Source organism: Aulonocara stuartgranti, assembly GCF_965226115.1.
Source record: "Aulonocara stuartgranti genome assembly, chromosome: 5".
Classification (NCBI taxonomy): Eukaryota; Metazoa; Chordata; class Actinopteri; order Cichliformes; family Cichlidae; genus Aulonocara; species Aulonocara stuartgranti.
In genome coordinates this window covers 9,192,942-9,215,770 of record NC_138943.1, presented here as the reverse complement: position 1 = coordinate 9,215,770, position 22,829 = coordinate 9,192,942, and the positions used below count along the sequence as shown (strand labels likewise).

General features: G+C 38.4%; 2 protein-coding genes across 10 annotated transcripts; both read right to left on the bottom strand.

The window, feature by feature from the left end:
- Positions 1–826: 826 nt before the first annotated feature.
- Positions 827–12,057, bottom strand: pfkfb2b (6-phosphofructo-2-kinase/fructose-2,6-biphosphatase 2b). 4 transcript variants are annotated; one of them, XM_082534809.1, is made up of 17 exons: positions 11,785–12,057; positions 11,296–11,451; positions 10,634–10,759; positions 10,018–10,114; positions 7,543–7,609; positions 7,281–7,355; positions 6,264–6,320; positions 5,993–6,117; positions 5,614–5,821; positions 5,211–5,357; positions 4,601–4,705; positions 4,296–4,425; positions 4,147–4,209; positions 3,995–4,059; positions 3,108–3,275; positions 2,409–2,431; positions 827–1,896 (listed from the first exon to the last, which is right to left on the bottom strand). In XM_082534809.1, the coding sequence occupies exons 2-17, from the start codon at positions 11,378–11,380 to the stop codon at positions 1,827–1,829; spliced, it is 1,611 nt and encodes a 536-aa protein (XP_082390935.1). In that variant the 5' UTR covers positions 11,381–11,451; positions 11,785–12,057; the 3' UTR covers positions 827–1,826. The 4 variants fall into 4 exon arrangements, with proteins under 4 accessions (XP_082390935.1, XP_082390936.1, XP_082390937.1 ...); XM_082534810.1 differs by lacking the exon at positions 2,409–2,431; XM_082534811.1 differs by lacking the exon at positions 3,108–3,275.
- Positions 12,058–12,143: 86 nt separating this feature from the next.
- On the bottom strand, positions 12,144–22,290 carry phtf1 (putative homeodomain transcription factor 1). 6 transcript variants are annotated; one of them, XM_082534805.1, is made up of 17 exons: positions 22,188–22,290; positions 21,395–21,546; positions 20,824–20,880; positions 20,656–20,725; positions 20,295–20,453; positions 18,993–19,173; positions 18,310–18,430; positions 17,754–17,942; positions 17,252–17,497; positions 16,916–17,044; positions 16,229–16,498; positions 15,798–15,929; positions 15,602–15,688; positions 15,202–15,357; positions 14,961–15,056; positions 14,400–14,525; positions 12,144–12,754 (listed from the first exon to the last, which is right to left on the bottom strand). In XM_082534805.1, the coding sequence occupies exons 2-17, from the start codon at positions 21,422–21,424 to the stop codon at positions 12,734–12,736; spliced, it is 2,070 nt and encodes a 689-aa protein (XP_082390931.1). In that variant the 5' UTR covers positions 21,425–21,546; positions 22,188–22,290; the 3' UTR covers positions 12,144–12,733. The 6 variants fall into 6 exon arrangements, with proteins under 6 accessions (XP_082390931.1, XP_082390932.1, XP_082390929.1 ...); XM_082534806.1 differs by having other exon boundaries at positions 21,395–21,511; XM_082534803.1 differs by lacking the exon at positions 22,188–22,290 and adding an exon at positions 21,700–22,138 and having other exon boundaries at positions 21,395–21,562.
- Positions 22,291–22,829: the final 539 nt, after the last annotated feature.

Below are 22,829 nucleotides of genomic sequence, written 5' to 3'. Positions count from 1 at the left end.
AATTGCATTGCAAACAGTGCTGAGATATGCAACTTTTTTTTTTTAGCTAATTGCGTTCTGGGATTCAGCTTGTTGGTGCAAAAATACTGCTTTGTGCGTGTGAAACTAACAACTTTTGTAACTTCAGCTAAAGAAATGAGAACAAATTATGTTTTTATTACACGCTGCTACTAACAAAGTGCCTAAACATACATGTTTTCTTTGATAAACCTAATATGTGTACACACAACAGTGTTTCATCCCTTGATTTATGTTTCTTTTTTTCATGTATAAATTATATAATAATATATGAGAAAAGAAGGTTGACAAAAAATGGCTAGGTTAAAAAAAAAGAAGAAGACTGGACTGAAAAGGAGTAAAAAATCAGCCAGTGTCCAAAGAAAAGCTTTGAAGGACCCTCAGAAAACCTGGAGAATGACTGCTCAAGACCACTTTAAACACAAATCTGAGTCGCCCTAGAGTTTATTACAAAGTAAAAATAAACTCTCGGGTGGCTCAGGACTTTTGTACAGTACTGTAGATATTAGATATAAGAATTTAGAAACCAGGGTAGCTAAAGTATATACACAGTATATACACACAAAAAAAAGAAACAAAAAGATTGTACTGTGAGGCTAAAATCAGTCTTTGCAATTGATATCCTGGATGCATCTTAGGCCTAATATGTATAAATAATTTATATTAAACACCATCTTAAAAAAACATAAGACACATCTTGGGAGAAACTTGAATAACGTCTCCTGAAAAACGACATAAGCTGCAAAGTTTAATGTTTAATTCTTTCCCTTTTTCAAAGCATCAATAAAAAAAGAAAAATGCAAGCCACTTCAAAATGTACTTTTAATGTCTGCTTAAAAGGCACAGTAGGCAGCTTTGAGCAGGACAACAATTTAACAACAAACATTACAGAATCATAAACTAAAACTTTGATCTATCATATAAAATCTAAAAAATTTGCTCCAGGAACAAAATACATTTGCATAAAACAAACAAAACACATTCACAGCCGGTATAATGACATGAACACAAATAGGGAGACAGCTTAAAGTTTGGCTGTTTAGTTTTACTACATAAAATCCTTCTACAGAATATATCGGTATGATGAAAAAAAAAACAAAGAAACATTTAGGTTGTAGTGTCAAATGTGATTGAATGTGAACACCTGCTTAACAGATAAGGTACCTACTGCTGGTATATAGTGCTGGTAAATCCAGCAATTTAGTGTATTTTCACTGCTTTCAGAACAGGCAGATCTAAATAAACTACTTTTATTTTCTAGAGACCATAACTAGCACATTCTGTCAAATTAAGACATAAATTATGGCTTAGGAACAAATTTGACAAGATTCCCAACTATAGATTGTTTATTTATAGCATATTAGTGTTTGATATGCATAGAAAATATAACAGAATCTATTTTTTCTAAATCTAACTGTGTAAATTGATTTCCATCATTCCAATGGATAACTTATTCCTATTACATTCAGTGACATATGGAGGATCTAATTCTATCAGTATATCTAAAGTTCAGTAAGGCATTGCAGCATTTATATTGAGTTTTTTGTCATTCCTGTGATATAGTATGTTGTGTGCGTTTACTGGTTTCTTTATGTGCGCATGCAGAAGTATTTATGACACCAATGATAAGGCTTCCTGTTCAAAGCCTCGGCATGCAGAGACGAGACGGAGACCTTGAGATAACTAGAACTATGTTACCTCATGCAGAAGCGGCCCGCTTTTCAAAAGAAACACTCGATTGACTCGTGACTGGATTCAGAAGTTGTCCACACTGTGGCAAGAGTAAAAGAAGAAAGAAGATGTGATCTTCACTCAGAAGCGGACACAGCCACTAGTTTCTTCTGAGCTGTCAAAGTCGCTTCCTTCGCACAGGGACTCCTTCAAGAAACGAAAAGAAAAAAAACCCTCAGTGACATTCACAAGTCAGTTTTCTGCAGCAGCACATTCTCAACTAACAAGCCACTAACAGCGACATAGTCCAGAAGTTGTGTTTTGAGACAGCTCCATTAGTATTTTATCAATATCTAATTAAGGTTTAATTATATAGTGCGTTTCTAAAGTATAATCTTATATACTCAACAAACACCACTGGATTTTCATGATATAATACATGTTGAATAGTCGTCTCTCATTAGTTTTAATAAAATTGACTGCATCTATTAAAATACCAAAGAATCAGTATATGACAAAGTGTTTCTGATAAGGTCGCTGTGATGAAACAAAGCTGATATCAACTTTCACTGTGCAAAGGTAATGGAAGATTAGAGAACCCAAAGACTGATAACCACAAAGAATAGACCACTGCGGCAACATATACCAATATGGGTTACAATGAAATGAGTTGAAATACGGCAATCAAAGGTTGACAACAAGTTTCCAAAAATACTTACAGACAGCTGCCTCCTATCCGAGTCTGTAAAGACGGGGTTGGAGCAAGAGAAGGAAGGGAGAGAGAGAAAGACAGATAGAAATGTGGAGAGGGACTGAAGCACTACACCCACAACGCAAGGCCAACAAGTACACAACACATACAAATATGAATATGCATTTTAAAATGTTAACATTTTTAAACTGAAGTGGTTAATGTATTTGGGGGAATAAATTGTGTTTTTTAGCAGAAAGCTGACATTTCACAGATTTTTTTGGGGTTTTAATCAAACTGAATCATCACTTTGGGTTTTTTAACAGTTATGAGATGATTAGAATGTGCGTCTGTCTCTCTGATGTTTGTGTGTCTTTTTCTTAACTCCACAAGGAGCTTTCCTTAGTAAAGAGTAGACATGCTGTTCTGCATATTCAAGCTGTCAGCAGCCTGGCGGTGAGGCAGACGTCATGCAGCACAAACATATGACAGAAACAACATTTGAAGAAAGGAGCAATCCATTCAAGACCCAAAACATGCCCTGAGAGGAAAAGATAGATGGTGGAGGTGGATGTCATGTATGCTGATTGCAACACAGACACCAAAATTATCAAGAGGATCCAAAACTGAGGTGAGAAAATGCCAAACACATGATTACAACTGTGGCGGGACCAATTACGGAAAGACGGTGTGATTTAGAGGGGGATCCTTTAACTATCTCACTAACTTGGCTTTGCCGTTCCTCTGGCATCAAAGCGGATGGGGTGGGGGCAAGCGGTAGCCAGGGCTGGTTGCCTGCGCTGTAGAGCCTGGGCCGCTTGACCTGGTCATGACTGGACAGGGGAGTGTAACTATTCCGGCGATGTATGAGAGTAGAGTCCTTCGGGATTTTACCCTGGTAGAAAATGAGATACTGCAGGTGTTAAACGAAAAAGATCTTTAAAAAAACAACACCAGGGGGCACCTGACGAGGAACAGCCCAAAAAATTAATAAAAAAAATGCTGCACTCGCCAAACTGATCCAAAGCAAAAGGTAAGGAACTGCTTCCACCCACAAAACATCAGTCAACAGCAAAAGCACAGCCCTGATTGCACAGGACAAAAAACCCCACCTGCTTCAACCAAAACCATGACAACACTGGACCTAAACAAGTCAGATAAAACTGCCTTCACAGAAAATTCATAATCTTAATATGAGGACAGACAGTAGAGTAATGACAAAGATGAGATCATCCAAGCAAAAATAAGCATGCTCAGCAATGTCTTCCTTCAAGGTAAAATATCACTTAACATTCACAGGCTCATAGAGCAAGCCAAGCTGAGGAATTAAGGCTAAAGGTAAAAGTGGTTACAAGACAAGGATATAAGGAAAGGAGGCAAGGAAGCAAAGCCTAATATATACAGGGGGTAAGGTGTGATTGTGCCAAATGAACAGACACAACAAACAACAGCGCATCTTAAAATTATATGCTGAGATTCAGTGACCAATTTAGTGCGAGTAAACAATATGCATATTTTACAAATGATCAACTTTAAACATTCAATGGAACAGTGATGTTCGCCTACTTGTGCAGCTATGTGATTTTCTTTTCCGCTCATTTCAGAGCAACTTACAAGAGGCCGGTCTCGGTGCGTGTTTACTGCCTCCACATTCAGATAAAACATTTCCACTTTACAACCTACAAGATAATAGACAATACATTTACATTATCTTCTCACGTTGCCTTATGTTGTTACAGTGTAGCGATCATCAGGTAAAGACTTACCGTATGCAACAGGGGTGAGCTTGAGAATTGTGTGCAGTGGACATTTCATGTATGGAAGATCCTCTGTGAAATGAAATAAATAGCATACGGGTTCATCATTGTCTGCTTGTGTTGTCTGTAGCATGTGTGTATGTTTGTTTTTATCTCACCTGCACCCTTGTCCAAGAAGTAAGCCAGGAGACAGCGCATCACAGCCTGATGGCAGATGACCAGCACATTGCCTTGTCTCTCTAATTCCATAATAACCGGCTCCAAGCGCTGAACCAGATCTTGGTAGGACTAATGAGCAACAAAAGATCATTCTGGGCTCAATTGCTAACACTTGAAAGGAAATTAACCTTCACAGCTTGAACAACACTGGTAGAGAAAGAAAGCTGAATAACAAAGCAGAATAAAACTACTGCCGCTGTGGCTGCTGATCAGACGCTTTATTGTGAGTAGTAGTTCAGGTTACCTCTCCTCCTGGGTAGCGATAATGATATTTGTCTTGATCCCTCAATGCAAACTCCTCTGGGAATGTCTCCTGGATCATCTCGTAGGTCATCTCCTCACAAACACCCTGGAAAAGGAAAACAAATCATTTATCCTCACGTCACAGCCCACAATGAAAAGAAATGTTTCAGCACAATTTGAAATCTAAAAAAACATAACTGGATAATTTCCCTTGATAAAATATATAAATGTCTCCAAAGAGCTAAGCCAGTTTCAAATATAATAAAGCCCAGGAAACATAAGGTGATCTTGAAGGTTAGTGAAAAATGGAGACCGATTTCATCCTCAGAAAACAGTCATCATTTAATCCTTTGATTTCATACTGTGAATAAATAATGACTTATTTCATGTGACCTAGATCTTTTCAAAGTGTTATAACCCTTTTTATTCTCCTCTGGATGCTGCTTTGACATTAAATGTGATCAAAGGGGCTGAAAATTTCGTTTGTCTTTGACTCTTACCTCTATGCAAACATATTTTATAAGTGTCTTGGAAATAACAGCATAAAGTTTCCATTATTACAAACCAGAGGTCTAGCTGTAAAAATTGCTATAGCTGTGGAGGGTACTGACAGCATCAATCTCATTGAGGATTTTCCACTGTTCATAAGGCACGCCAAGCTCTTCCGCTGTCTGGATCGTCCTTCTCAGTTGGCTCGTCCACACCTTCAAATCTGACAGCTTGTGTTCATCAATGAAACCACGCAGAGCGTGGGCGAACTGGGATGTGAGAGAAAGGGAGAGGCTTCAATTTATCCCTCATTAAGGGCATTTCTTGCTTTATTAGACAGATATTCACCAGTGAGAGTGAAGAAAATAGGAAATTGAGAGGATTAAATCCAATAAAGGTCACAACTCTGGAGTGCATGATATTGCAGTTTAAGAACATCTTATCCCAGTAGCTATCTTCTCTTCAGAAACTGGCTCAACAGTTCATTAAATGAGCATTAACAGAGTGAACGTGCAAAAATCCTACCTGTTTCCCACGAGGGGAAAGTTCAGAATCTCCTCCGATGCGTCCTTCAACATTGTGTTTGCTCTCTCCGTGTCGACACAGGTAGATGGAGTGAGAGTGCACATGGATGTTCATGAGGTAGTAGACGATCTTGCTCTGGATGTAGTCCTGCACCCGGTTCACCAGAAAACGCTGGCCCACGTTTATAACCTTGATAAAAGAAAGGTCCCTGCAAATGCCAATGCAACACGCCAGTGATTTACTGTCGCCATCTAGTGTTTATTTACTAATTTACAAGGTCTAATTCTGCCAATATAACAACTTTACTGTTTGGATTAATAAGAATACTTTGGAGGAACAATAAATGGTAAAGATTCAAATAATGAAAAGCAGTTCATACTTGTCATAGTCATCAGGATCTAAAGGTTGGTAAGTGACCTTGTAGCACTCAATCCGCTTCAGGAAGTCATCCATAACTCTCTCTCTGTGTCTCTCAGGGTAGTCTGGACTCGAAACCTTCACTTCCTATTATGGTTAACACATTCAAACAATATTAGTATCCAGTTCAGTTCTTACATAACGCTGCAGATGGTGTGAATATTAATAGGTAATGGAGTTTGACCCAGACAAAGTCACAGTCAAAGGTTAAATTCATTTAGGTGAGATCATACCAGGATATTAGCAGCAATGACCTCGGGGTCATCACACACCGACTCCACAAAGAACACCTGTCAGAAAGATGGAAACTCAGAGTCAACGTACGCTAAACATTCCTGAAACTGACAATCAATTGTTTTATAACAACAAATTTTACATTGCCATGAACTTAGACAAGAACTTACACAAATACAGCGTAATTAGCATCAACAAAAAACACGACACATAGATTATGAATTAGTGAGCTTTCCACATGCAGAAAGGCAAATTTAGCTCACTGAGTTTGACTTTTTCCAGTCTTAAACACAGACTGGTAGAACTGGTAGCTTCAAATCTACAGAGAAGAGAGGGAGAGGGAGAGCGATCCTGGATAGCTTTATTTTCCCAAATGTTATCTATTCAGTTAACAGCACCCTGTGAAGTTTGAAAGCCTCACAGTTTAAATTCTGTGAATTTTTGACATCTAATAATAAATATGCTAAATGTTTGAAAGGTGATTTTATTAAAATTATTCTGAAATTTTTACAAAATTTGTAGATATTGTTTTTTTGTAGTTCATTAGCCGCTTTTCTTTTACTCTTCTAGCTGTTTCTTACTTTTTAATAAATGTGTTGCTCCCATCAAATTCAAAATGAGCTCATATTTTCTGTGAAATAATAAATGTTTAAATGCTTGATATGTTTTGCAATTCAGTTTTTAATTTAACTTGACTTTTTCAAAATTGGGGTTGTGCATTGAAACTCTTTGTGTAATGTATAAATTGAGCTCATGTAACCTCTGATTGATGATAGCACGTATACTGAACAGAAACCCACAAGGATTAATTAAAGATGGTGATTCAACAGGATCTTGGGAAATAAAGGTCAGTTCAATAATGCTGTTTCCCCCCATGGCGATCGCGCTGTTCAGCAAAATAAATGTGATAAATGTAAAGACTTTTCCATGGCTTCAAGTAATAACTCCAATCTGCACAATACATTTTAAAAGTCCCCACTGGGATATAAATGTGTAAAAATAGCAAATAATTTCACCTTAAAAGCATTCTCCTTCACAAAATCTTGAATAAGGTCTCGTCGTTCTCTTGTTGTGTTTGTTGCATCAAAAACCTGAAAAAAAAAGGGCAAAAACAAAGACAATATTTGTTTGCTCTCTGTGAAATGTTTGTAGGACAGCGTAGGATTAAGACTATCCCAATGCCAGATGTGTTTCTGTTCTGGGTATTTAAAGGAAACGAGCCAACATCGAGACGCCATGTCAATAGAGAAGCATGCACATAAAGACTGAGACACTCACAGCAATCTGACCTCCCTCCTCTGTCAAGTACGCCTTCACATCTTGCAGCGCTACCAGAGCACACTGCCTGCAGCAGAGAAAGCAAACATAGCAGCAGCCAACTATAAAAACCAGATTTACTGAAATCCACCATCATCAAAGTTCACATTCTAGTGTCAGTGTCAGAAATCTGAAAATGTTACAGTAATACATTGTAGATTTCATGAAAAAAAGATTCTTTGTAGCCCCCCCCCCACCCAAGTTTTGGATTACAGCTTTCTTCTGTGCATCAAATACAATGGTAAACTGAAAACCCCAACAATTACAAGACATGAAAAACACACATTTTTAAAATCACAAAAAAATGTTTCCCATCTGTCGGCAGTAGGGTTTAGTCACTGACCCAGTTCAATTATCATGTGCAAGAGTTATGTGGTACACAGTGGTAGATTTCTCCTCCAATAAAATGCAGGCATATAGAGTTTAATTTGTTCTGCTTGAAGGCTGACAAAAAAAAATAAAAAATCAGCTGCAATGTGTCTTTCCTCAAACAATACAATTTGGAGGTGTATTTTATCTATTTGGAGGGAGGAATGTTGGAAGGCACAAAACAAAACAGCATTGATTACCATAAATGATTTTAAAAATACATTTGTTGGTGTTCTTGTTGAGTGTTAAATCAAAATGTTTGTCATTTAGCCAGAGCTTCTAGTCTTGTCACCTTAAGAGTTGAAGCTAAGGGACTGCTGGTGGTAGCTTTAAACACTATACTGCAATATATATATATATATATATATATATATATATATATATATATATATATATATATATAATTATAATAATAATCTAAATAATAATACTAATATTAATAATAACAATAGGTAAAATAACATGAAATTATAATGCAAATTACAATTAGCATGAATCAGGAGGATAACATTTTAATGAAGTATTTAAACAGCACATATTCATAAGGTTCACTGGTTAAGGCTAAATTATCAGCAGAAAAAAGTTTTATATCTAAATCCTCACAGCAAGAAGGTCCTGTGTTGAAATCCAAAACATTAAACTGGCCTTTCCTCAGGGTGCTCCAACTTCCTCCCACAGTCCAAAGACATGCATCTTAGGTTACTCTGTGATTGTAGATTGATTTTAGGTTCGGATGTGAGCCTGAACGGTTGTCTATCTTTCCGTATTAGCAAAGTGACAGACTGGTATCCAGCAGAGAATTGGATAAGCAGTTAAGAAACTGATGGATGAATGGCAAGAAAAAAAAATGGTACCAAAAACAGAAATTTCAGAGAGGTTTCTTTGTTTGATTAAAAAACAGGCTATTCCCAGAGGGAACGCAGAGGGTTGACAGAAAAAATTACTCACATTTCCTTAATTGAACAGTGCAAAGGTTTTGAGGTGCTTTGGTTGCTACAATGGGAGACTTTCTATTGGCAGACAGGCAACTTAAACAATAAAAGCAATTCTTCTGATTGGAGTGAGCTTCTTTTTTACAGCAGGACAATGACCCAGAGCTCCAAACTATGGAAAAGCTATTCCTAAAAGAAGCAGTGAGCTGGCAATCTGCGTGTAATAGAGTGGCCAGAACAGTCAAAGGATCTTAACTCTTTTGAGCTGTTGTGGGAACAGGTTGATTGTGCAGTGCAAACATTTATCTAACTCGTGGGAGGAAATTCAGGAAGCATGGGGTGAAATTTCTCCAGATTAATTAACAGCTTGAATACAAAAGATGTACAAACCTGTGATTACTGCCAATGGATAACTCTTTATACAAAAGGAGAAGTCTGAAGGACAAAATTATTAATTCAAGTACAAATCAGTATTTTAAAACTTTATTTCTAAAGTTGCCAATACACCACACAGCTGAGCTCCAGTTTTTAGTTAACTCATAAGAAAAAGGTAGATGTCACGTGGAACTATTCCTTTAAACTGGTCTTGCTGATACTTTATAATAACAAACACAAAAACTCAGGCTGGATATCCATGCAGGTCCACAGAGGGCTTGTGTCAGCTTCAGAGTGACAGCGGCAGCTTGTTTAATATCTAGGTCAAAGTCAGCACTAGGATGCTGTCAAGAGCCCGTCACATTTTCATGATAGCCATGCATAACACAGCCCATTTCAATCACTACTACCAGATTAGACCAGGAGGAAAAGAGGCCTTTTGTTTTGTTCTTTGTTAATCTTTCTGTTGAAACACTGATTTACAGTCACTAATCACAACCATTTGTAGGGCACACTTTGCTGCTTGTGTGTATGTGTATATCAGTTTAGGCTGACTGTGGCTGAATACTGACTGCCGGCCAAAAAAAACAGCTTAGTCACTGATGCAGCAGGGACATCTGCAAAATATGAAACCGACTAAGGTTGAATGCAAGAAATGTGACACAGCCAGTGAGGATATGACAGTTTTCTTAGTGCTAGATAAAATGCAATGTACATTGTAAAAACGTATTGTGGGCACACGTGTAAAAGTGAACCTTACTTCCTTATTTTCATGGCTTCTTCATTGTCGTGGCGGAAGAAATCATAGGACTTATAAGCTCTGACAGCCTCTCTGCGGTATACGCCCAAGTTAAACACTGAAAAATGAACAAAGGACGTTATAAATCTGCCCTGGCTGTGCTGTCGCCTCTCATTTTGGATACACTTGGATATACTTTTGTTCTAGTGAACAACTAAAACCACAAGAATTTAAGTGGCTAAATTTAGCTTCTCTTTGTGGGATCATTTTAGAATAGTTACATTTAAATATTTATTATGCACACACAATGTCAGTGGGGGGAGGTTTAAAAATTCAGCTTTTGCATTTAAACATTTTGCTTTCATTCTAATGTCACTGCTACTTGTTTTTGTGACATATATAATGCATGCCTAAGTGCTGGAGAAGAGATAACACTGATGCTGTTTTTCATGATCTTTAGAGTTGCTTTCCCACATTAACTAATTAACTATCCTGGTTTAACTTCTACAAAGAAGTAAAAAGAAATACAAAGAAGGATTGAAAGCATATGAAAGTTCAATAAAACACACTATGAAATTTTTTAAATTTGCAGATGGCATTAACTGAAACATAATGAGAAAGAAATGTTATGTTCTACCTTTGGTTGGGACTCCTATCCAATTGAGGTAACGTGTGAGTTTCTTGGAGATGTAGGTCTTTCCTCTAGCGGGCAATCCGATCATCACGATCACCGTTGGAGAGTTTGTCATGTAAGAAGCCCATGCTGTGCAGGAAAGAGATGCAAAGAACTGAATGTCAAAGTTAAATGCAAATCATATCTGACTCATAACCAGCATTACAATAGAGAAAAACATGTTTTAAACAGGCATGCCAGTGCTGCACACACTCCTGAACAGCCAGTCTTATATAACTAGGTCATGTGTATACACAAAAAATAAAAAGTCTCTTTGGGCACAAATATCTATGGAGTGGGTTCAGAGGTGTCATCCGAAGAAATTAGAAGGAGAAACATCCTGGGAGAGAGAAGTAATTTTCTTAAGAATAGCAGAAACCACTGAAGGTTTCAAAGTATTTTTATCACTGGTCATGATTTATATTCTTTTTCCTTTTTTTGCCAATCCAGAGAAATTCATTCCCATGTAGGTTGGAGACTAAACGAAGCAGCTTTCCTCTCACTGAGGTGATTGTGATTTGGTCAGAGCAACAAGACAAGGTTTTATATTACAAGTGCACCTGCACACTCTATAAGCAGCGATGCATGAATTAAAACCTACTAAAATCTAATTGGCGTTTACTTACAGCATTTTTTCTCATTGACTCTGGGGTCTGTTTTCTTGGCTTCTGTGGAGTTTGCAGAGCCATTGTCTCTCTGAGTGCTTGACATATTGGAATCTTCTTTAAGCGCAATTCAGATCAGCTCTCTCTCTCCCTCAGAGGGACATAGTCCAAGTTGGTCTGCAACATGCATGCAAAGGATTAGCCTCAGACAGAAGAGAACCAGAGCTTTGTATGCAAGGTTTTCCTATCGATGTCTTATGGCTTAATGTATCCCCGGCAACATCGACTGCAGAGCAAGCAGCAGGGGAGCTGTGAATGAAGACGAGAAGTACTGCCACATCATCTGTGCACAGGAAAAATACTTGGCTTAAAAGCACTATATTTACAAAGCCGCACATGAGCGAATCATGCGGTGGTTTGCTCTCTCACTCGCTGGGGTGACCGAGTTCACTCTAACATAATTTATACCACAATCCACACAAGACGAACATACAAGAGTCAGTGTTTTACCTGGTAAGGAGGTAAATACGAAGAGACCTGCTTTCGGGACCGCCTCTGAAAGACGCAGTCATGCACCGCAGGACCGGGGATCTCGTGATCTACCGGACACAGAGTTTGCGTGCGCCGGTTCGGTTGGAGGAGCCAGTCTGGTCGGCCTGTCCTTGGTGCTGAAATGCCTCCTCAGCCGGCTGGTATAGTTCCAAGCTGGAGGTGCGTGTCGACGTTCCTCTACCGTAACGTCAGCCTACGCCAAAGCACACACCCCCTAACCACAAGGGCTCTGCAGAGGATCAGGCGCAAGAGCAAGAAAAGAAAAAGCGCTACACAAAGACTGAAGGGTGAAAATCCTTTTATTTTTTTCACCATAAAGCAAAGATTTATTTATTTTTTTACAATAAGCACAACTAGCTTCTTTGCATAGTTATTTTATTCAGCATTACATACCTCATTATAAAATGCAGATAGTGGTCAAAAGACAATGGTTTAACATAACAATTGCTAAATAAATAAAACCAACCCAGAATCACAGTGTTCCCTTACTATATTTAAAAGAAATAACAGTGAATAAGACTAAGCAACCTTTACACATTATCTGATCATTCACATGCCCACATATATGTACAAGAAACATGTGTAAATCTGTCACAGGAGCCTGGAAAGAGCTCAGACCTCAGCTTGCTGCTATTTTTAACCATTTAGAGAACATTCAGAAGTCAGAGGTGAGGCACTGAGTTTGTGGCAACGCTGATGGAAAATGTGATGCCAGGTCAGCTGAGCAGCCAGCGCTGTGGCGTGTGAGAGACTTTCAGAGCATCTCAGGCTTGTGAAGGACTGATGAAGCTCAGTTGGAAGGCACCGATAACAGAGTTTAGTGTCAGTAGCTTTGCACACTTTTCGGCGATAAGAAGATGTCTGCAGTCTCCAGTGTCTGACTGTTAGTGGTTTGTAGTTTTCACCTTTAAGGCTTGATTTTCCACAGCTGGAAATTAAGCAGAGACGAAACAAAACAATTAAAAAGAAAAGGTTAATCATCTTACTGTGCAAAATAATCCATTTAAAAACAGATGTGAAGAGAAAGCATTTAAAAGACATTTAAAATAACAGTCTCCAATTGTCTCAATCATGGACTGTGGAACCAGTAGCCAGCACATGCAAAATAAGGAGTTAAGACTTGTGAGATTTAAAGTGGAGCCAAACCATGTAGTATTTTAAAAGCAATCAATAAATCTGAATGAAAGCGACGCCAGTGTCATCCTGCCAGGACTGGAGTGATGTGTTCCCTCAAATGAGTGCTTGTATTTTGCACCAGCTCATTTAACCATGTATACAAGGAGTTGTAAAAATTGTGGCAGGAAATGAGGGTGTGTAGGATGTTTAATGTTGTTATTGGTGGGCACAGGCCTGACCTCAGCAATGATTATAATCTATAGCTAGCAAAACTGAAGTAGACTCTTCACATGCTGGTTAAACTTAACTACCAGTTCAATACTTTGGGAAACTCCATATTTACCCCAGCCCGCCCTTGCTGCTGCCTCATTGGTGGATACATATACTCTCTGTAGATGACTGGCTGTTTAAATTTTTGTAACATTCTTTTTCTACGTAATCACAAAATTAAGTGGAATGGTGGATAAGTATACTGGACTCATGCTAACACATATGTCATTTAAAGTGCTGTATGCAGTATACAAATCTTCATGACCCTGATGAAGGCCACAGACTGAAACGAGTTGGTCAAGTTGGTGACTTTACTACAAGTGTTGCTAGAGCTTCGGCCTCTTTAGACTCTTATTGTGCCAGAAACCTTTTATTCTGCTTTCAAAGAAGCCCTATTTACTCTGTATGTATCATGTTTCTGCATTAAGAATAGAGCCAGACACGTGAGGATAATAGCTTTGTTTAGCTTGGAATTGCATTGCATAAAGACAATGTCACACTTTTCTACAGTTGTAAAGAGAACACATTAACATAAGGTTTCTCAATTGCGTAATTCACATATAAACAGGAATTTACAGCAGTTTTTGCACATCATATGCTCTAGCTACATACTAATCAAGTAAGTATTAAGTGTAGTAAAGATTTGTTAATACTGCTGTCTTCAAGCAACCACATAAATATATATTTCTCACGTGGTTAAGCTACTCATGGGAGTTTGTCACTGTGCAGCTTTACTTCATGTTTTTCCTCTTATCATTCACATGCTAAATATTTTGAAATCTCAAAATGCACATTTCCAGCTTGTCTGCCAGATGGCTTCAACCAAAGCAAGGTTTCCAGGTCAACTCTGTAGGCTACTAACAGCTCCAACAGCTAGAGGGCAACATGCAGCTGTACTAGAACTAAATGTACAGCCTGTACTTTTAGTTGCTCCTCTGGTGATTTATTATAGCAAATATTTATAGTTGTAGTCATTATATTCAATTTTAAACACAGACACTATTTAAATGGCTCAAATTAGAGCAACAACAACCAGGTTGTACTGATAAAGTTTTATTTTTTTTCTTGAGAGATAAAAACAAAACAAAACATGGAGCCCAGAGTGATCAAGGATGTGCATCTTAAATCATCTATTTTTCTCGTCTTTTTAGGCAAATTTCAACATTTTTCATTATAACTTTACTCACTCTGATGTTGAAGCCAAGCAGGTCACTGACTACGGCAGACACAGCAGAGAGAATGACAACTTTGGTGATGTTATAGATCAGAGGGTTCACTGTGAGACCCAGCAGTCTGAAAGGAGTATCGAGCTCCTGGAAGATGTAAGGAGGAAGAAAATGTTATCTAAGATTTATGACATGGGTACCCATACCCTGAGGCTAAAAATGATCAAAGCCAGAATTTATTAAGGATGAAAAACCACTGACAAAGGGGACTCCACTTGGCCTTCATGAGAAATATAACAATTACATATTGCAATACAATCAAATTTATAGTATATCCTTCAGCACAAAGTTATTACGGCTGTCCCAAGGAGATCAGTAGTGAGGAAGAAAGAGTGATTAAGCTGATGGATGTTAGAGAGTACCAACAGAGACATGACAGGGACTGAGGAAAGAAAAAAGAAAAAGACAGAAAAATCCCCAGCTCACTGCAAAGTTATAATATTATAATTGCATTCTCTACACGGACTGCATAACAACCTTGACTGGGAACTGCATTTAGTTTCAGTGAAAATTTGGGCTTACCTTCATTAGTTTTGTAGCTAGCTTCAAAACATTATTCACAATACTGAGTTCTTCTTTCTTATTGGGCTTTTTCTCCATCCTGAGATACAAATTGATCTGGAAACAAAAACAGTTTTACACCGTGTTAATGTTACAGTGAAGGCCAAATAATGTATTTAAACCTACATTAAATCAATGGACTAATCAGCCAGAGAAATAGCCTGGAATCTTGTGTCTTTTCCAGCCTGGGGGGGAGCTTTACCTGCTCAGTGAGCAGCACAGAAGAGTTACTATACTTGGAGTTGGTCTCTGAACCCAGCGTGGCGAGCCTTAACAGAAAGAGGACGAGAGAGGCGCACCACACCATGAGCTCCCAGTTCATTAGAGACTCTAGGAATGTCTTGTGGCTTTGCAGAAGCTGAAAAAAGAAAGCAACACTGCTTACATTTATTGACCCCGGCTTTGTTGTGAAAATTGGATTTCTTTGCACCTAACAGAGCATATAAACTACTTTCCATCTTAGCTTCATGGCTTATCTTCAGTAGGGTAATATGATTAAATGGTTGCATGTTTTGAGGCAGTCTCCTTGCTATTTGATCTCTGTGCTAGAATCGCAGTATTTGCACAAAATGATCAAATCAATGTTCTCCCATATGACTGACCTGAGCACAAATGATGAATGAAATGGAAAGTGCTAAAAGAAAAATAGTGGAGACAATGACGTCAACGGAGCGCTGCGGACCTCGTCTCTGCGAAGCACAAACAAATCAATGACGCACGGTTAAAAAGACAAGTCTACACCGAGCAAAATGTTGAAATAAATTCAGATTGGGAGTGTTTTGGCAGGAAAATACAAACCCGGAGAAAAGATCGAAGCGACAACCACATCTTTATATTCTGAACTTTCTTCAGCCTGAAATGGGGAATCTCAGATTTCTTGGCTTTGCGAGCTGAAGTTAGGTGGCTAAAGAACTTGGCAAATAAAAGTCTCTGTTGGGCAGACATAAAAAAAATACTGTGATGCACTGCAGCAGAGCTAAAACTGATCACATTTAGGATGCAGCACTGAAAACATCTTCTAGTAAAAACACAACTTATATATATAAATGATGACAAGGTAGCAGAGAGACAGAATGGCTCAAACAATTAAGAGACACTAAGCATAAACAATTTGTCCAGTCAACAGTAAAAAAACACAAACAAACAACAAAAAACCTAAAAAACTTGCACATTTTGAGAACCCGGGACAGTACATTTTTGTGATGTGCATTTCCTGAATCACCATTCACCTGTTTGTATGTTCTCTCAGCCACGCACATCATGAAGAAGAACAGCCCCGTGAGGCAGATTCTTTGCACTGTCGTGATGAAGAAAAAGGCATGAGCTTGTGTATTTAACGGCCCCACTGCTATTTCTATCAGCTCTGACAGAGGCAGGGAGCTGAGGCCCGGCATGTCCAGCCGCTGAGCCAAGCGGAAGGCAAAGGGCAGCAGTACCAGAGTGACAGTGATGAGCCCGCCAAGAACGAGATAGCCCATTCCCTGCTCTACTAACTTCACCTGGTAATAACAAACACAAGAAGGGAGGTGTTTAAGACCAGAGACATGTGCTGGAATATTTTTATGCAATGAAAGCTACAGTCTTTCTTGGACTCTCTTGACAACATATTTTACACATTTACCTCAGACTTTGAATATTTCTTCCATTATCTGTGTTTGTCAGTTTGCCACATTTGACAGCTAGATGTTCAAAAGAGTCAGAATAACAAATTCTGGCACGGTAATGAGGTAAAATTTGGCTCTTAATTTTTGCCTGGCACTTTATTTTTTGCTCTATCCGTAGAATTTGAAATTATTTCAAGGTGGTATTTCGCCACTAAAGATCTGACCATAACTGTAATTATTAGGAAATTGTTTGCTTACAAATGTGCATTATGCTGGACTGGCTGGTAATAATATAAAGAGGAAGGTGTGTACCCGTGTGAGGATGATCCCACTGATCTCCAGTACTGACATTTCTGCTTTCTTACACTCGCCCTGCTCCCAAATGATGGCACTGACACGATCCTTGGATGGGTGACACGCCTGCAGCCAAGACAGCTGGTTCTGAAACGAAACACCACAGACAACATCCTGTTCACAATTCATGCATGTTTAGTGTGTAATCTAATCGGCAACAGGCCTTTGAAGTTGAAGCTTAACCACATGTCAAAACTTCCAAGACTTTTGAGACTGCTCATAATTTTATAAAACAACATATGTAGTCACAATGTCCAGAATAATGTGTAGTATTTAAGATGTGTTTGCATTTACTCCAGTGATTGCTTGTTGTAGGCTTTCATCCTCGTCATCGCTTGTCAGAGTGTCGTTTTGTGGGAGGCTCATGCTGGCGTTGCACCTCCCACTATCGTCACTATCACTGCTCCCTGTGGAGGGAGGGCCTTGGAGAAGCTCCTCCCACATTGTGTCATCGGTGTCGGAGGCAGGACGAGAGCCCACGCTCGGCCTGAGACGCTCCACCTCACGGGGCTTCACCTTGATAAAGGCTTCACTCCCGTCCTGAGCAAATTAAACCAGAGGCAGTGTTCTGTATGCGACATTGAAGTTACTTCACATCAAATCTCTAAAACAAAACTAGACAAATTACTATTAAATAAACTGCTAATTCAGTGCCATCTCTGAAGCAAAGCCTAGAATTGTAATTTGCATCTTCCACATCAGGCTTTATTAATGTATGTGCTTCTTAAATTCCCCAGAAGCTTGCTGTACATTAAAAATCCATTAAGCAACTTTGATGGTATACAGTGAAGTTTACCTGAGGCCTCGGTGTAATTACGGGGTCAGACTTTTGGTTTCTTTTCCGAATAGACGGTAGTGATGCAGGAGCTGTAGTGGTGTTTCTTTCACTGTGAAATGGTATTTGTGTTACTTCCAGCGGTTGTATTCCTTCCTCTTCCTCACTGGAGAGCTCATCAGAATCCCTAAATCCTGACTTTCCTTTGTTCTGTAAAACATCATCACAAATATATATATATATATATATATTTTTTTTAAAGCATGCACATGAATTTTACAAACACTGACTACTATATATATGCATGTATTATTTATATGAATAAATTCTTACAACAGCACAAGGCAAGAGGAGGTAGACTTACACCTAAAAGCATTAACAGGATGGTAAATCTATATCAAGCAAGCAGACCATATTTACAGTTCAGTCATTTAGACACAGCAATTAAAAATACTTTTTAAGGGAAATTTCAAACTAGTTTGGCACTTATACATCCATCCATCCATCCATAACCTATCCACCACATCTGACTGACATTTTTTGACTCTAAAGATCGAGTAGAGATGAGAAACTGTACCATTCTCTCCTCTTTCCTGTATAAATGCTGGTTTTCTTCAAACTGCCAGCAGCCCAGCAGCTCCGCCTCCCCACTGTTGTTCTTTTCTTCAGATTTCTTCAACCCTCTGTTCTTTCTTGGCCTAAAGGAGAGAAAGTCAAAAGACAAGTCAAAGGTAAATGATGGTAATTACCGTCTTTTGACATTTTTATTATTTACATTAGTATATTAAATAATGACATTATCATTAGTTTATATTTAACATGCACAACAAAAGCGATTTTCATGTGAGATCTGTTTTCATGTACAGCATAACCTGGGATGTGAGAGCCACATCACATATTGTACATGAAATACGAAGAAAAGCAGTTAATACAGTAACTCTCTCAAAAGCAAATGAAAGAAAATGTAGCAAATGATCAGTGTCATGAGAAGTCATACTGAATATTACAGTTTTTTTATATGGAGATGTTGTTCATAATAGTTATGTAACATTAAATAAGTTAACAATGATAAGGCAAATCTCACGTGACAACCTCTGAGGGACTTGACTTTATGGTACAGGTGCATGTTTAGGAGTAGTGTTTCGGGTCTATCTGCATGTTTAACATGGAACTTTATGCATGAGCCACAAGGAGTGTGAGTGTGTTTCTGTGTTAGTCTAACCACTAAATGCGTGCAGCGCCTAACAATGAGGAAACTACCTCCTTCTGCGCGTGGGGCTGGTGGTATTGCTGGCAGCTGGACTGCCTGAGGGCCACCGGCTGGACTCAGTCGACACAATCTGGCAGTGCACGGTACCCAGCAGCAGCATCAGACACATGGGTCCAAACACCTCGCTGGCAGTCGCCCTAGGGACCTCGAAGTACAGCAGCACCGCTGCCACTGAGGGGAGCAAAACATTTTGCAACAGCAAACAAAACAGTCTCTTAGGGGAGACATTATAACAGAATTCATGCTTACTAATGAGGTCTCTTCTGTGCTCCTCAGGTGTGATGGGTAACAAGTTTAGTGTTGCATATAAATGAATGTAAGCTGTGTTGAATAGCTGGCGAATTGAGCCTGCAGCAATAGATCTAACTTCATGAACCACAAACAGAGCATATCGAGACCTGTGTACTTTCTTCAATTAAAAATACGTAATCAAACAACCTAAACAAAACCAACAAAATCAAACTTATTTGGAAAGGAGTGTGCATGTGTCTGGGTGCTTGCAGGCAACAATTTGAAGACACGGTCACAGTAAAGTACTCCTGATGTTTCCACCAATTGCTTTCAGGGAGTTAAGGTGGACTGGAATTAATCAGTGAGTGGTTGTGAGAGAGGGCATGCTGCTTTTTTGGCGGTTGTTAGTGCATTTCTGCAGCCCAGATTTTGAACTGTTGGCCAAGGGGGCGACAATCCAAATGGCACAACTGAAGAGTTTTTATGTGTCATGTGGCAGCTGCTGTGTGACGGTAAGGCTCCACAACATTTAAACCAGAGCTATCATGTGTTTCTATTATCAGTATTAGAAGCAGAATCGGAATACTTGAATCCCACAGTTGGTCACGGTTGTTCCAAGACAGTGAGATCAGTAACTAACTAAACTAAATCAAATAATATATTAAAAAGTTATAAAATATAACAAAATAGTCTATTCTTGCATAGATCTGCAACTAACACATATTTCAGTAATTGACATAAAGCAATTTGCCCTTGGGAAATTATTAACGTTTTTTCTGATTCTGTGTATTTTGATTAAAGAAATAAACACAAAGACGCATTCAGCCATTCGGTTTGGTTAGCTCTTCCAGCACACGAATGCTGACTTATGCTGTTAAAGAAGAGTTTTCTATTCTTCACTGAAACTCTTCTCTAAGCAGATACAAAGTTATTTATCCAGTAAATTAAAAACTGTTCTGATGCATGGAACCTGGTCTAGGTTGAATGTCTACACTGATGTTTGAGTTGAGGTCAGTCTTGTTTTAAGGCTATAGTTGCAAGATGAGTGGTGGTGAGCTAACCTTGCATAATGTAGAGCATGAGGATACATGAGGAGATGGACATGGAGGTCACCTGGATCCACCACTGGAAGAAGAACGGGAACAGCAGCACTCTGACCAGACCCTTTCGAGTCAGCGCTGTCCATGGACTCTCTGGTTTGGCTTTGCTAAATGTAGATCCTGATGGGATGAAAGGGGTGGTCTGTTAAAACTACATTTACTAAGTGATGGAGCAAGGTTAAAGTAAAGAAGAGATTAAACAGAGCCAGATAAAGCACTGCACATACATATATACATTGCATAGTTTATCTGCTTGACAAGAAACCTGGAGAAATGTCTCAAATACATTTCAAAACAATTAATGCTCCTTATTCACACTCACCTCTTACTAAATCAACATCAATAAGGTCTGGCTTGATGTGCCCCGTCTTCTTTGGTTTGCTGTCCAAACCCTATATAAATAGTAAGGGCTTCTTACTCAACTTAGAGGTCAAATGCACTAAAAATACACAAACATTTATTCCATTAAAGAGAAAAATGAGTATCTTACATTTAGATCGGCTTTCTCAAGAGATTTCTCCCAGATTTGTTGATCATATGCCCCGATCTATAACAAAATATAATTCTTCTAATTATCTTAATTCAAAGAAAACACAAGAGGTGATAATAACAACTAAATGATCAAACAAAACCATGTCCAGTTAAATCTATGGAAAGCTTGTGTGATATAACCACACTTTTGTTTTTATTTAAATCAATTTTTCTAAGGAGTAAGGGAACAAAGAGGTAAAGGAAATGATTTAATAAATTGTGAGATGTAAGGATGTAAATCAGAGCATATGGATTCAAGATTGAATGACTATGAATTAAATTATTACAATTGTAATAACAGCCACTTCAAAATAAATCAGATTAATAGTAACAGTAATTAGGTTTAGCAGAGTTTTTAATGTACTAAGTAGTAAACAAGTAAGTAAAGAACCACAAACAAGGCTCATTACATATCTTACGTTATATTACTAGACTTTACTAGTAATGTATATAGTATAGGTTTGTAACAAGTGATGAGTTTCTAAGACTTTCCTAAATGACACTAACTGTACTGGATGTGTTGCGCTTACCTTTTCTTGGTACCAGGCTATTGTTGCCATTGTTATTAGACAGGGGAACCGGTCAACTCGGATCAGGTCATTTCACGGTAAAGAGAGGAGGAGTGTGGAGAAATCCAGATGTGTTCCCTAATCAGATATGGTGCACGGACACAATGCTGAAGCTTGGAAAAAGCAGAACTTAAACGAGAGGCCCGCAAGGGAAAGCAGAGATAAAAATGAACGCGTTTTGGTGTGAAACAAGCACCTGTGTATACACAGGTGCGCTAAGGGTTAGCTAAAAGTAGCCAAAGTAATTATCTGAAATTATTTTTTACCTGGAATTAAACAGCACGGTAGCTTTGGCACAAACTGGAAGAAACCCTTTCTGATCATTACAAACTGCTCGTTAACACTTTCTTGTCATCAGTTTCGGGTCGCTGCACGCTGCAGCGTCTTTTTGTGCAACTGAGCTAACTACTAGCGCCGATTACAGCTTACTTTACCTCTTCCGGTAAGTTTCGACGCGGATAATTTCTGAAAATACTACATTTTAGCAGCTCTTCTGCTTTCACACATACGTCTACTTGTTTATTTAAGCTATTTTACACTTTTTAGCCCATTCTTCCGCTTCCCTTTTCCTGGGTTTGTTGTTTTTCTTAAGTTGGATCCCAATATTCCCTGAGGTTTGTCTATCAGGTGGCCATTTCAGGTTATTCAAAAGAGAAACCCCTTTCAAAGACGTATGCAATTGTCAACATTAAGTAATAAGCATGAACTAAAATTATAGACAAAAACTATGCTACATATATGTCAGTATACGTACTTCAGTGATGAAACGCATACATCTTCAGAGGGCAAGTGCTACCTGAAAGGCTAATCCGTGGAAACAGAATACCCAATACCTCCATAACATTTCGGCCACTGACAGCGCAGCTGCTGTAGGAACGGTAGTATCAATCACGCTCACGTTTAAGCTTGTCCCTTATATAATACCATAGCCGTACTTTAATGCAAAAAGGGTCCCTCTGAATTATTTTTAAATATTTATTTAACTTCTTAATCATCTAAGCTCTACAAGAAACCTTTTTAAAAAATTTCCAAGACATGTTGCAAATCTCAGTATTCCTGGTTTTAGTGAGTAGACTCATTAAAAATTCCTGAAAGAATTTTTCTGTGTAAAAATGCTTCTAGCTCAACTTTTAATTTCTTTTGTATCAATCCAATGATGAGGATAAGGAGGCGAGGAGGAAGAGGGGATTTCTGGCATATATGACTAAAAAGAATGTTCTCTCTCAATTAGCACAAACTATATTACAGGTACATATGATTGTAATTAACATTTAATTAGAATTCAGATGAAAATATTAAGAATACATACAGCTGTACAACACTACTCTTTAGTTCTACTGTTTAAATAATAGCTAAATAAGAGTATCCTGAAAATGATAAGGTCTGATAGAACAAC

Coding starts and splice junctions, on each gene's coding strand:
- pfkfb2b (XM_082534808.1), bottom strand. CDS start 11,380: ATGTCAAGCACTCAGAGAGACAATGGCTCTGCAAACTCCACAGAAGCC. Junction 10,115..10,633: donor GATAGGAGTCCCAACCAAAG/GTAGAACATAAC, acceptor TTCATTTTTCAG/TGTTTAACTTGGGCGTATAC. Junction 5,822..5,992: donor GATCCTGATGACTATGACAA/GTATGAACTGCT, acceptor TGGCATTTGCAG/GGACCTTTCTTTTATCAAGG.
- phtf1 (XM_082534805.1), bottom strand. CDS start 21,424: ATGGCAACAATAGCCTGGTACCAAGAAAAG. Junction 18,431..18,992: donor AGCCCCACGCGCAGAAGGAG/GTAGTTTCCTCA, acceptor TCTCTCCTTTAG/GCCAAGAAAGAACAGAGGGT. Junction 17,498..17,753: donor TAATTACACCGAGGCCTCAG/GTAAACTTCACT, acceptor TAATTTGCTCAG/GACGGGAGTGAAGCCTTTAT.